Consider the following 14,452-nt stretch of genomic DNA (forward strand, 5'->3'; position numbering starts at 1 on the left):
AGAGAGAGCGAGAGAGAGAGAGAGAGAGAGAGAGAGAGAGCAAAGAGTAGTAGAGGGGACAATTCACCTTAATTAAGATTATTATGCTCAAAGGATCAGCTCAATTTGCCTGTGCTGAACCTGAGGTGCCTTTTTTAGCCACTGATGTTGAATTTTCTATAAATAGCAATAGCAATCCGGTGTCAATGTGTTATTCTTCAACACAAATACGTTCTTACTTTTTTATTCAGGCAAGCTCACAATGAGCAGGTAGAGCTTCTGTGTCTTGCTCAAGGACACTTCAGCAGCAGCTCTTATCCCCCCTCCTCTTCCTCTCTGTAAAGGAGCAGCCCGGCAGTCTATCTGACCGCCTTTTACCCACCCTGAAGATTTTGAGGCCGTGACGTATTTACTAACAGGGACACGCGAGTTTTCTCACCGGTGCTCCATCTGCTTGCGAGGGCGACTATTTGGGGAGATAAACTGCGCCTCGCTCTCGAGCCGCTCTGACCGTTTTCTTTCCGTTAACACCCGCATTTGTCAACAAGCTTACCTTCCCACTGCTCACTCCACCTCTGTCCACCGGGAGGGAAATAGCTGGAGTTTGCTCTCCACCGCCTCTTTTCTTCTCTGACCTGCAAGATTGTGAATACCTTTGGAAGTTTTTGGACACGTTTTCCGACTTAAAAAGTGAAATTTAGGTTACAGCCGAGGGCGCGAAAAAAAGATGCTGGATCGTGGTAACCCAACTGCTCTATCATTGGTCTTTGGATGCCTGGCCTGTCTTGTGGTGACCTCTGTTGTAAATGCAGACGGTAAGTTCACATTTTAAGCTATTGTAACAGAGGAAAACACCAAACACACAAATGTGACAAGAAAACCACAGACTTCATCACAAAGTCATTAAGACAAAGTTAGGGGTGGTGGCTGCGCACTAATGAAAGCGCGCGCTAACTAGTGGCACCTGCGTTGTTATCTCGTGCGTTTGGTAATCATCGCATTAGAATATTTTCCCTCTCGTCCCCATTAGTTTTTTTTTTTTTGCTCTAAAATAAACATTTAATCTGAAAAACACAGCTTTATGTGTCTAATAAAGATCTGCGTGATGGATATAAATACTGTTTGAGTGCGAAGCCATCTTCAAGCTTATGCAGCCTGGTTCGGTGTTTCCCTAGTTTTATCATTTGTAAAAATATAACACTTATTATTTTAAACATAATAGCACCCTTTCTTTAGTGTTACTGAACCCTGGCTAATGATGTGACAACGGGCTGATAATGAAGCTCCTGTGTTAATTGATGACACCTGTTGCCAATTAACCATCACAGGAGGAGGACAAGGCAAATACTTTTCTCCAGACACCGGCATGCAAGTGTAATGTTGTTGTTTAGAGTGATCATTGATACAAAACGTGTTATTTAACCTGCCCTTTAGCAGCTGGCGTCAAATATGATTTTCTGTTATGTTTTGAAATTTGATGGAAACTGGCAATTTATGTCATAATAAGCTGTTAGGACAAACATGTCTTGATTAATTAACGTTTTACACCTGCCTTTGTACTCTAATGAAAATAAATATTATTAGAAATAATGTAATGTGGCAGATACTATGATAGGTATATTTGCAAATTGCTACTCCAAAGTATATCCTCCAAATAAAACTGATTGCCTTCTTTAACATGGAGTTATAGCTATGTGGTTTTTCAGAAGCCATTCCAATTAATGGCCAAAATATTTAAAATTTCAGCGGTGCTCAAAAACTAATAGCATATGGGCTGCAAACATTAAAGCACAAATATAATATACTGTCAGAATATAGTCACTCTAATATCAATAACAGGCTTTTTAGTCTTCCCTGGTCATTTGTGATGTATTTATTCTTTTTCTTCATGTAGGAAGACAAAAAAGACGAGGATATTGTTTGGATTTTATTATAAGCCACACAACATTTTTGTCTAGTTTTACACAGCCATCCATTATCTAGAAGCTCACAGGTCGTTTTTCCTCCACCTACACTTGTCACTGTGATATACAAGAGGTTAATAACAGGTAATATGAAGGATGTTTTACTCCCTGTTCTTTCTCTTCTCAGGTCGAGTGTTTGTGTTGGACCGGAGGAACTCCTCCGACCTGCAGGGCTTCAGAGACGCTGAGCGCGCTTGTGCCTCACAACATGCCCGCTTGGCATCAGCAGAGGAGCTCCGTCATGCTGTGGTGGAGTGCTTCTTCTCCTCATGCACCCGTGGATGGCTCTATGGAGGCACAGTGGGGTAAGAAAAGCATAGAAAAGAGGTATTTGTCCTCATTGTTTTAAGGGACATGTAGGGAGACTGCTGATTTCTAGAGATGTCAAAGGTCATTTGTAGTGTGTGTGCTTCTGTGTGTGTGACGGAGGTTGGACGAATGGATGAAAGAGAAAGGAAGTAAAGGCAGCAGCGGCAGTTAAAGAGAGAGCGGGAAGATAGAAGAAGAGAGTGACACATTTCAAGGGGGAAAGAGAAAAAGCAGAGAGGAAGAGAGGGAGAAAGACTCCTCTGTTCCTTCCTGGAGGAGGAGGGAATTCAGAGCCGGGGTGTCATGTCGACAACTGACTCCATTTACACCTCTCATCTCCACGGTAACATGACACACAGCTTTCAGCACCCGGAGACAGGGACGGACACACGCACAAACACACAGACACAGAGCTGATTTGGGCCTGGAGGAAGTCAGGTACACTGATACAGTCAGGTGTCTGACGGACAACTTGTATCCTTAGCAGTAATTACAGTGGATAGAGAGAAAGTATTACAGTCGTCCTGTGGTTTCAAATATAGGCTGATAACAAGCCTGTACGGTACATGGTTTTCAGTATTACATGGATGGTGGTATGGCTTGTGCTTTTCAAAGTTGAACTGAATTACTATCCTGAATTCCTCAAAGACAACAGAGTACATAAGAACTTATTCCTCAAACATTTTCTTCCATAAAGCTAGCAGTACTAATGCTAACATGACTAATGGCTCCAGATATGTGATACTTACGCAACTCTCAGTCTCTGCAAATTCTTCTTCTGGTGCTCCTACAAGTTCCTTCAGTGCATTAAATGCTTAATAAGATATTGTAAGCTGATGAATTTATGGTAAATGGTTTTTCTAAATGTTTTTCCTAAACCATCACTCAGTGTGGAAATATTCAGTGTTACAAAACTGAACCTGCTTCAAAATGGTGGCTGCCTAAGAATGATGAACGTCTGGTTGGTGGAAAAGCTGACACACTTTTTTCTTTCTGTGCACTCCCCGCTCTCTACGTGTTGAACAGCGGACATCAGCTTTCACACCAGTTTACCATGTTTCACAGTGTATCATCCATCTTTGGCTCTGTCAGTCTGAGTTCATCTCCATCCCTCTTCATACCTCCCCCACCTGAACTTGCTTCATACTCTTCTGTGTTGGTGAAGAAAATTGAGGTTAATGTCACAATTGTCCAGAGGTTCTTCCTTTCCTGCTTGCTCCATGACCAGCTGCTTCTGGGTCTCCTGTTGTAGGTTCTCCTCGAGATCTTGTTCAGTGTCTCATACAGTCCGATCCGTTGAGTCATTTCATATTACCTCCTAGTTTATATGCAAGAAGTCAGAAGTTCCACACCACACTTCTCTGCACTGGCTTTAACTGAATTTCAGGCTATTTGTTAGTAGAAGTGTTAAGAAGTGGTTTATCACATAATGAGAAGTAATCATTTTAATTATTGGCTCATGTGCTGTTGTGTTTTATTGTGTAGAAAAATACCTGTATCAGGTTAAATTGTATGTAACAGGAGTGTCCTAATTGAGGATGTTAGAGACCAAGTTTGGCATTTCTTTTCTTTCTAGAATTTTTTATTTATGATGGTGACAGTGAAAGAGTTGAAAGGGAGAGAGAGATGGAGAGGGATGAACATCCTCTGTCAGACCTGACACTGGGATGTTGTGATTACATGGTCAGTGTCTTACACCCCTAAACCAGGATGTCCCAGTTTTTCTTACATTTCATCCATTCATGACTCTTCTCGATCAGAAATAGAAACATTCAAAAGGCCAGCAATTACCTGAAATTAACAAGTTAGGCTTAGAGTGCATACTGACACTCTAGGTATGTGTAGACATATACGGTGAAATGGACAGTACTGATTTCAATTTCAAATTATTTAAAAAGGCCCAAAACCAGCATCTGATTATATGATATTACTTTGCAAGGTTTCTAATCTACAGGGTTTTTTTGGAGGCTGGGGTGTGAGTAGGGAGCACACAGTCCATTTCTGTGGTTACATTTGTGCCGTGTTGACAGCTTTCCAGAAGGTTATGCTGTGGTGTGAATGCCAGTTGACCTATAGTCTACAGTGTTGCATTGACATAATTTTTGGGTCTGTTGCATAACAAGTTCTTCTCCGATCGACTCTCCTGTCTTAACATCTTCGTCTTACCTGTCAATCATAGATCTGCTGCCGTGGTAACCAAACACAATAATACCAGCAGACTGACTCTACACTCATACAAACACACACATCCTTGGGGTTTTCCTGTAGTTATGTCATGTAAGGTGAGCGTTTTGAGAAATGTTCAGCTCAAGTGTACACTGCCTCTGGTAGAGGTCAATCTTTTTACTGTTCCCCTTCTCACTGTCTGTCTCTCTCTCTCTGTCGCCACACACACACTTAAACACACAGATGCCTGCATGAGCTATAGTTTAATGTGAAAACAGTCTTTGTGATTTTTGTCTCTGTTTGAGTGTTTTCTTGGTTTTTTTCTGTCTTACTTCTCGTTTCTCTCTCTCAGACTTTTGTCCTTATAAGCAGAAGTTAGCGTGGCACAAGCATGCAGTATGACTCACACCGCTCTCTTCTCACAGTCTCACTGCACTGCCAGTCAAATTCTTTCCAATTACTGATGCTTTGATTAACTCAGTTATACAAGTTAGCGCGGACGCACACACGCGCACACACATGCAGGCTCACATAGACTCACACAGATATACAAGTCTGGGCCGATACCCTTTTCATTTAATGATGCCTGATGAATAATTTTACCGGTCAAACCTGTTATTAATGAAAAGTGTAATTTGACTTTTAATGACATTTTTGAGCTCAGTGAAACTTTGCTTTGAATTTTCTTTCCACATGGGGTTGAGTGTTGCTGGGAGCTGCTATGGGAACATGATTTGATTGGCCTGGGAAGTTTGAGTCAGTCTTATCTGGTGCTATTGGATGATAAATGGTCTAATGATGCTATAAACCTTGGTAATAACGAGGCAACAAAAATAGACTATTTACTCAGCATTTTTAGCCATTGCAGCTTCTGGGCGTTGTGGATTGACCACATTATTCATTTGGTCCATGTGGAATACGTATTATATTAAGTCCCCGATGTTTTGATTGTTCTATATGGAGCTGGCTGTACATGGGAACATCTATCCCTAATGTGCCATAGTGTGATAACATTATGCCACAGGCTACATCTGCTGATACTGCAGCATGTCTGAGCCATTATGTGTGTTCCTGGACTCTGATGTCATGCTGTAATAATATTTGAATAAGCAACAAATCTGATGATAACTGAGGCAGCAGCAAGTCCTGTATACAGTATATATGTCGTCATGTTACGCATTTACACATATAAACCAGAGCTGTGGTTGTACACGTGATACCGTTCAGCAGAAATCTCTCTCGTGTCGGGTTCATCAGTGGTGTAATTTGTGGTGGAAAAAAACAGATCAGATCTTTAATTCAGTAAAAGTACTACTACAGTGACGTAACGTGCTCACAATCCTGCATTAACAATTCTACTTAAGCAAGAAAATGTACTTCACAACTAAAAGTACTTGTTCTGCACAAATGCCTCTCTGACTGATTACATTGGTAGATTGTTGAGAGCTATGCCTCAGTGTTTAAGCAGCATTTTACTGTTGTAGCTGATCAAGGTGGAGCTAGTTTGAACTATACTGTTAGTCCAGGGGTTCCCAATCCAACCTTGTGACCCTTTGGACCCTCCTCCAAAGGGTCACAAGATAAATCTGAGGCGTGGTTGGATGATTAATGAGGGTAGAAAGATGAAAAAAAAAATATGGTCTGCTATACAATTTGTAATTCTCTAATCTTTGCTTTTTGTTAAATATTGTATAAATATTATGTTACCTCTTTAGGCCTCCAACAGCTATTTAAATGAAGGGGAAGGGGACCCAACTAGACACTGCTTATTTCTAAGAGGCCAGAAACCTAAAAAAGGTTGGGAACCACTGGTTTAATATTTAAGAACACATTGTATCTTATTATGTCTTTTTCAGTTAAATCTCAACCTGAAAAGAAACTAGTAACTAAAGCTGACAAATGAATATAGTGGAGTAAAAATCACTATACTGAAATATTGTGGAGTAGAAGGAAAGGGAAATGATAAAGTAACTCAAAACTGTACTTAACAGTACTAGAGTAAATGTTCAAGTTAACTTCCACCACAGGGTGTACAAGATGTGTAGCTTAGGGAGCGTGTTTCTGTGTATGTGTGAGGGTGTGTTACAAATAAACACACTGGGTTTAATTATGACCACCCTCAATGCTGGAGTCCCTTATGGGTGCTTAAGTGCTTCACTGTAAGCCATCTGCTCTTGTATCTTGTTGAAATTATTGGGTGTGTTTCTTACTGTCTGCCTGTGTGTGTATCTACTGATTTCTAGAACCACGGTGTGTAATAGTGCGGGCAGTGCACTGAAAGCAGTGGATGTGAGAGCAGAAAATACTACAGAGGACACTGCACACCTGGATGCCTTCTGTATCAAAGACAAAGGTCAGTAAAGACACAAACACAGATGTATGCAGTCATGATTTCTAAATGCGTACATTAAGCTGTGAGTGGCGATCGGGATATGAATGGACGAGCTTTGTGTGTACACTGTGTGTGTATCTGTGTGCAGTTCTCCTTCCTGAGATATTTACTGAGGTGTGAAAGAGGCTGTGTTCCTGCGTTCCTTCCATCTACACCTCTACTTTCAACACTCCATCCTGCAAATGTGTGTGTGTGTGTGTGTGTGTGTGTGTGTGTGTGTGTGTGTGTGTGTGTGTGTGTATGTGTGTGTGTGAGTGTTTGTGCTTACTACGTCTATGTTTTTACTCATATCTGTCATCATGTACCAATCTATCAGCCTTCTCACGAATATCTAAGTGTGTGATGTGATCCATGAATGTACTTAAAGCCCCGATGGAGCTGAAGCTACATTCCACACACCTATTCCACTGGCATGGATCTGACAGGGGAGGGGGCCAGTCAGTGGTTAGTTTTGGATCAGACTATTATTGGACGCCACCCAGAAGAGATCTCTATCCCTTCCTCATAAACAGTAGAGCTACTGTGGCTGTTTATATACCACACACCCCGAGGCTGGAACGAGCACTCTGCTGTGGGAAAAATGAACAGTACAGATCCACTTAACACAGGGGAAAGCAGTGACATAGCTTCACAGTCAGGGTTGTGGTTGTGGCTGCAGCTGTGGTTGTGTAGCTATGGTTATAGTTACAATGGTTACGATCGGAAGTGTGGAGGTATGCTAGCCTCCATTATCAGGGCAACACACAACTTTTATGTTACAGTAAATAAAGTTAATTCTGTTGACTAAAAGTTGGTTTGAAGGGCCATTCCAATGTATTTTTGCTATTTTAATTCCATTTTCTGTAAGCAAACAAAAACACATAGTTCTATGGTCTTTTTGTGTGTTTTTGTACTTTATAGGCACTGTTTTTACGCAAAATGATGAAAGCAAACTTTACATGTGGTAGCTATAATCAGTCACAGTGCATACTTTGATGCACCAAAATGGTTGGGAGTAATGTAAATGATAATGATTGGTACTAAATTGACCAAAACCAGCAAATATACTGGTTTTGTCTATTGTTTAAAGTGATGCTTCTGTAAGTTAAGTAGTTTACTTTAAATATACACAACCTTCATTATAGAAAGAAACTTCCAATGTTCATTGTTTAATGTTAGAATAAATCAACAGCTGAATGTATTATTAAAATGTGTTTATTTGGAAGCATAAATAAGATAACTTAGAGTGTGTTTCCTTAGTGTAATTACCATAAAAAATTAGACAAGAGTCAGCACAATACATAGCCCTTATCTCATCCCAGTGGCATTGTTAGTGGCTTTGTTTGTCGAAATTACATCCACATTTTCCCAAAACCCCATTGCTTCCTGTCCCTTGAGTTGTTCTTATCGCTTTCTGTTTACAAATGGGATGGTGATGCTGTAAAGCTGGATGATAATAATGAATCATGTTTCATTAACCAGCCTGTGTAATATTGAATAGGGATAGCATCATCTTTATCTAAGAATTCAGTACAGTCACTTCCCACTTTGTATGTTGACTGTCTTGTGCCTTTTTCTTTTTTTTCTTTTTTTTTTCTTTTTTTTCTTTTTTTTTACATTAAATGCATCTCTGTGCTTATTGACAGGTGTGCCGTGTGGAGACCCTCCATCCTTTCCCAATGCCCGTCTGCAGGGTCACACTGGGTTTGAGATGGGTGATGAGTTGCTGTACACCTGTGTGCCAGGTTATTTGATGCCCAGTGGCCACAGTGCCTTCAGCCTGCTGTGCGACAGCTGTGGAGAGTGGTATGGACTGGTGCAGATTTGTGTCAAAGGTCAGAAGGTGTTAAAACTGTTTATCTTGGAGAGCAGGGCAGAAATGGCAATAGGCAGAAAGAAAAAGGCCCCGTTTTGATCATCCTCTTCAAAGTTATGAGTTTTGACCTAGACAGGAAACCGCACTGAGGTCAACCTCCTCACTTCCTTGCTTATTATCTCCCAGTGTTGTTAGGTGAACGCTGCTTGATTTCTGGCTTTTGGGAAACAGAGTCTTAGTTGTGAGTTGGGAAGAAAATGGCTGCTATGACACATCAGCGTGACATGCCATAGTGTGGCCAGTTCATAGCCGAAGAAGAAAGAGTTTATGTAGACAAAATGCCAGGCCTGTGTCCACGCTAACAGAGACGGAGTCATGTTTGTGCTCTAAAGCGGTGGTTCCCAAACTGCTCCAAGATAAATCTGAGTAGTCACAAGATGATTTAAAGAGATAACAAAGGAAAAATATATATATTTTTTTTATACAAAATTATATTTACCTTCGTCTCACTTCATGCTAGATTTTTATTTACTAGTGATATACTGAATACTCTCACCTGGTCAAGACTCTTGATATCCTTCAAATGAACTGGCTATATCCTATGTTATGGGTCACAAGTAAACATTACTTTATTTTAAAGCACTAGTTCTCAACTCAACAGGGTCCAAGGCAGTAGCCAGTTAGCTTAGCTTAGCATAAAGACTGGTAACAGAGGGAACCAGCTAGCCAGGCCGTGTCCAAGTGTAACAAAATCCACCTACCAGCACCTCGAAAACTAACTAATTAAACAACAGCAAAAGTCTAAAAACAACATGTTGTGGTGTTACAGTGGCAGTTATGTGATGGACTATTTCTTGGCTGGAAGAAAAAAACTTCCTGATGGGATGGGTGATGAATGGACTTCACAAAGGCCAAGAAATAGTGAGCTTTAGAGATGCTGTTAGGTGGATTTTGGAACAGAGTCAGACTAGTTGTTTCTCCTTGTTTCCAGCCTTTGTGCTAAACTAAAGTAATCGGCTGCTGACGTATCTTCATATTTTTTTAACAGACATGAGGATGGTATTGATGATCTCATCTGACTCTTGGCAAGAAAGCAAATAAGCACATCTCTCAAAATTTCTTTAAGGGGTCCTTATTCAAAAGTCTAAATTACTCCCACATTGTCAGTCATGAAATGAAAGTTATCTTGTGTGTGTGTGTGTGTGTGTAATGAAGAGATCTGATGTGACTTTGTCAGCTGATCGAGCATGTTTCCTCGTCGTGTTTCCTCAGATGAGACTGAAAGTCATGTTGACTACGAGGACAAGTTCACAGATTCCTACGGAGAGGAAGAGCATCCCAGTGAGATACCACAGGAGGCTCATGGCGAAGTGTACGAGGAGGTGCATGGAGCTGCAGGAGCTGAGCTGAGTCAGGAGCAGCAAGAGACAAGCTTTGGTGTTGAAGTAGAGGAGGAGCATCAAGACCAGCATGGAGAAGGAGGAGGAAAGGTGATTGGTAGAAAATTTGAAGGTGCTATAGAAGGAGGTGAAAAAGACGAAGAAAGGGCTATTGAAGACTTTGTAGGCCATCCGAGGTGGGAGCAGGAGAGGAGAGAGGTGGTTAGGATAGATGCAGCTCCAGCCACAGAAGCATCTGTCTCTCTTCTCTCCCAGAAACACATGTTCTGGTTCCCTTCTGAGGCCTTTCAGGAGGAGGGACATCCTGTCTCCACCAATCCCATCACACAGACTACACAGAGAGCCTCAGGCGCTCAATCAGAGGAGAGCAGAGAACATGAGAGCCAAGAGAGGCACCACCACCCACATACTAGTGATGCTGACGACCATGATGATGACCACGAGCGAGAAAGCTACGATGATCATGATACAGATGCCCGAGATGATCATGACGACAGCCACCATGACGTCCATGAAAACAGCCGCCATGATGATCGAGATGACCTCAACAGTCACCAGGATGAAGATGATCACGATGATCATGTGACACATTACATTCCAGCTCAGCGTGATGATCTTGATCGACGGGACCGCCACGAAAAACACGGCGACGATCATGATGACCATTATGACATGGGTGAACATGAAGATGATCGGGTTCGCTACGGCAGCCAAGAGTACGATGATCGAGATGATACTTACGACGAACACGAGAGCTATGAGGATCATGAGGACGTGACTGACGATCATGATGATCGAGAGCATCTTGAAGCCTCTAAGGAACATCCAGACCCTGACGACCATGTTGATGGTGAGGACCATTATGACATGGAAGAGGATGGCAACGACCGCTACACCGATCACGATGATCATGACCCTGATGACCATGACAGCTATGATGATCACGATAGCCATGAAGATGACGGCAATGGTCATCAGCATGTAATCTTTTCTATAGCAACAGAAGAGCGTAAGAACGGCACTCAGAAGGGAGCAGGAGGAAAGACCACCACAGATCAAACCTGGCTAGACGGATACCCTGTCGTTCCAGAGGAGACAGAGAAGAGTGACTCCACAACAGAAAGGGTGGGACCAGAAGATAGAGAGAGGGGGACACTTGCCAGGACAACAGACAGACCCAATGAGGTGGAAATTCGTAGACCTGTCCCTTACACCAGCTCGCCAGAGGAGCATGAGTCTCCCACCATGGAACCTGAACAAGAGGGAGTGGAGGAGGTGTGGCCTGGATTCATTTCCACAGCTGCTCCTTCCCCTGATCATTTAGAGCCCTCAGACTCCCCCTCATACTCTGACACCCTTGACTACAACACACAACAAGCAGATCCCACTCGCTCCTGGCAGGGTGACCTCACTAAGCACCCCTTCCTCGATTACAGCCCAGCTCCTCCAGTGCATGACGGCGACATCCTCACCGGAGTGATGGAGGAGCACACTGTGCACAACCTGCCTGGTGAGACTGGTGAGAGGGCGGAGATAGAAGGGGAGATCGGGGAGACGATCTGTACAGGTGATGACTGCCCTCCACGTCCTCCAAGCTCCTCCGGCCACGGTCCCACGGTAGCTGCCATAATCGTGGCGGTGTGTGTGGTTGCTGCGGCGGTCATCATCGGGGTGTGGTGTTACCGACGGCAGCAGCAGAAGAGCTCAGTGTACGAGATGAATGGGAAAGGCCAAAGTCAGACCAGACAGGGCCAACAGATAGAGATGCAGCAAAAAGTGTAAGAGCAAGAGATGAGGAAAGAAGGACACTGACGGAGGGCAGAGACATTCAGGAGTGATGGGACGATTCAGATGAATATGAGAGGAGAGCACAACCCTTCATCTTACTAGAAACTCCTGCATCATTGAAGATTTTGGATAGGTATGAACAGATGAGTTGTGCTACAGCTCTGTATTAAACAGAAAAAATCTTACCTGTGGGATGCACAAAATTTAGTAAAGCAGTAAGAACTGATGAAACAATATGGTAGTAGTTCTCTTTCCCTCCCACTTATAAATTCAAAGGAAATTCACCCATCTTTATCATACCTATTCATTATTTTCAATGCTCTACCATTTAGCTGAGCAGTGGAGGGGCTGTGTCTGGACTGTACTCAGCTCCAGGAACAGAAAAAAGAGATTGTAAGGAAATGTAGGAAAACCAAAAGAAGGCATGCCTGCCTGCCTGGAAATATGAACTGAGACTTCAACCTCCAAAGCTCTTGGACATTGTGGTAAAGATTTTCTGTGTTACCTTGCTGTTGTTTTTGTTGACTTTATTGAGTGCTTGCTCTGTTGATGTGTATTGTTCTGGAATCTCAATCTTTTTTTCTGTTTTTATTGTCTATAAAAAAAACTGTATCCCACTTATTACTCTACGACGAGCGCTGAAGTTCAGAGCACTAAAGATCATGGCAGCAGATTTGGGCAGGTTGTCCTGAATGAACGACCCGGCTTCTGTCAGACCAGCATGAGAAAAAAAAAAGGATGATGATGATGGTTAGACCAGATGAGAGAGTGGGATGAGTGGTATGAAGAGAACTGAAAGGGGAAAGGAAAGGAAAAAGGGGCCAGGGGATGGTACGAGTACGAAGTATGACGGTAGAAACATTTGAAGACTTTACTGCCTCTGTTGGTTTTGACAGTCAGCTGGTGAGAAATACAGAGTGGGTGTCCAGACTGCAGACTCAACCCTATGTGTGTGTGTGACAGAGAGAGAGAGAGAGTGTGTGTGTGTGTGTGTGTGTGTGTGTGTGACAGTGATAGAGAGAGTATGTGTGTGTGTCTCAGGTTCGTGCAATCTGCCGCTCAGCGGTACATCGTGTTTGAAGTTTCCAACTGAGGATCCAGAGTGGATGCTGACGGCATTCAGACCAACCAGAGATCAAACATTGTGGTGCTGCCATGGAAACAGAGAGAAACTACCCCAAATGTTATAGTTAAAAGATTAGTAGTATTCTGAAATATTCTGACTGTTTTTTCATAAATGTTCATGAAAGAGTGGAGCTGGAGAGCCTGTGACTTTAGGTTAAAATTAGGGCTGGACCTCATGCTCTAAAAGGTGTATCATGATAAACATACATAGATGACATTTAGCTCTACAGTATAATGATAAATGTAATGCTAAATATTTAATTTTAACATCTGTGGATTATTTATATATATTTCTGCTATGTTCTGATTAATTACAGTATGAGCGGTTAAAGAGGCTCTTGAGCACAGAACTGTCAGATTATTGGTTGATCAAATTTATGGTAAGATATCACTGGTTGCTGAAGGAGTTGTCAATTCAAACAAATGTGAATTCATTTTTCAATTTGTTTATCAAAAAAATCTGATATAATTTATGTGAGAAATTAATAATGAGTGATTTGATTAATTTGGTTGTCCAGCCCTAGTTCAACAAAATGAAAGATTCAATTGTAGCACTGTGTTATTCTGTGATATTTACACTTTTGCTGTTTCCATATTGTGCCATGTACTTGGGAACAAGCTGAATTGCTAAATTTGAAAAGCTCATAAAAAGGTGCAAATGTAAATAAAGTAAAATAGTCATAAGAGGGTTTAAACTTAGATATTAGAGCTTGTAATTCTAGTGATGTATAAATGAACTATGTTACAATAACTTAATAGTGTTTTACTTGTGATAACTGTCAACAGTGGGTGGTGGTTGGTAGAAAAGACACTTTATTGTGTCATCAGTTATGAATGATGATTACATTTTTTCTCATATGTTTCTAACAACATCCAGTGTTTTCATCTGGTTTATAAGAAGTGTTTTTAATAATGTTATTCATCAATCTGGTTATGAAATAAGGAATTATTGGATTTTGATGGGTGAAGTGAATAAGAGCCAATTTCTTTCCCAGACTGATTTAATTCAGTCTTTTTCTTTATTGTGATGTCTGAAACTATATTGACACTATTCATGGGCGAGGGCATGGGGAATGAAGTACCTGTTGTCTATACGTTTCTGTAAATATAAATCTATGGCTGTGTTAACTTGCTGTACATACTGTTGCATAACTGGTGTCTAGAAAATCACCTCACCAAGACAGTCAAGGACATATAACGTAGAGATTTCCTCTTTATACACAGGGTCAACTCATTTCCACTCCTCAAAATCTCATCCAGTGCCTGTTACACGTACTATTCCACTCTGCTGTTGAAACACAAGTACTGTACACTGAAATAAAAACCACATTGTGGATAATCAAGGAAGGACCTGTTTGATTTCACACCAGATTTTCCACATGATCTGATGCCTCCAGACTGATAGTAATCATTATCAATGTTAAAACACTGAGGTTGAATGAGTCACTTGAGTTTTGTGCAAAAGCATGACGCTCATGAACACTGTTTTTTCATTGTTGTGTCTGATTCACATGATGCTTCAATGTGTCCATTT

General features: G+C 41.6%; 1 protein-coding gene across 1 annotated transcript; it reads left to right on the top strand.

The window, feature by feature from the left end:
* The first annotated feature begins 706 nt into the window (after window positions 1-706).
* Window positions 707-11,989, top strand: susd5 (sushi domain containing 5). Its single transcript, XM_022747608.1, has 6 exons — window positions 707-794; window positions 2,071-2,248; window positions 6,662-6,771; window positions 8,436-8,624; window positions 9,878-10,512; window positions 10,564-11,989. The coding sequence occupies exons 1-6, from the start codon at window positions 707-709 to the stop codon at window positions 11,785-11,787; spliced, it is 2,424 nt and encodes an 807-aa protein (XP_022603329.1). The 3' UTR covers window positions 11,788-11,989.
* The last annotated feature ends 2,463 nt before the right edge of the window (window positions 11,990-14,452 follow it).

This window comes from Seriola dumerili, unplaced genomic scaffold (genome assembly GCF_002260705.1).
Source record: "Seriola dumerili isolate Sdu_G_001 unplaced genomic scaffold, Sdu_1.0 BDQW01000110.1, whole genome shotgun sequence".
Lineage (NCBI taxonomy): Eukaryota > Metazoa > Chordata > Actinopteri > Carangiformes > Carangidae > Seriola > Seriola dumerili.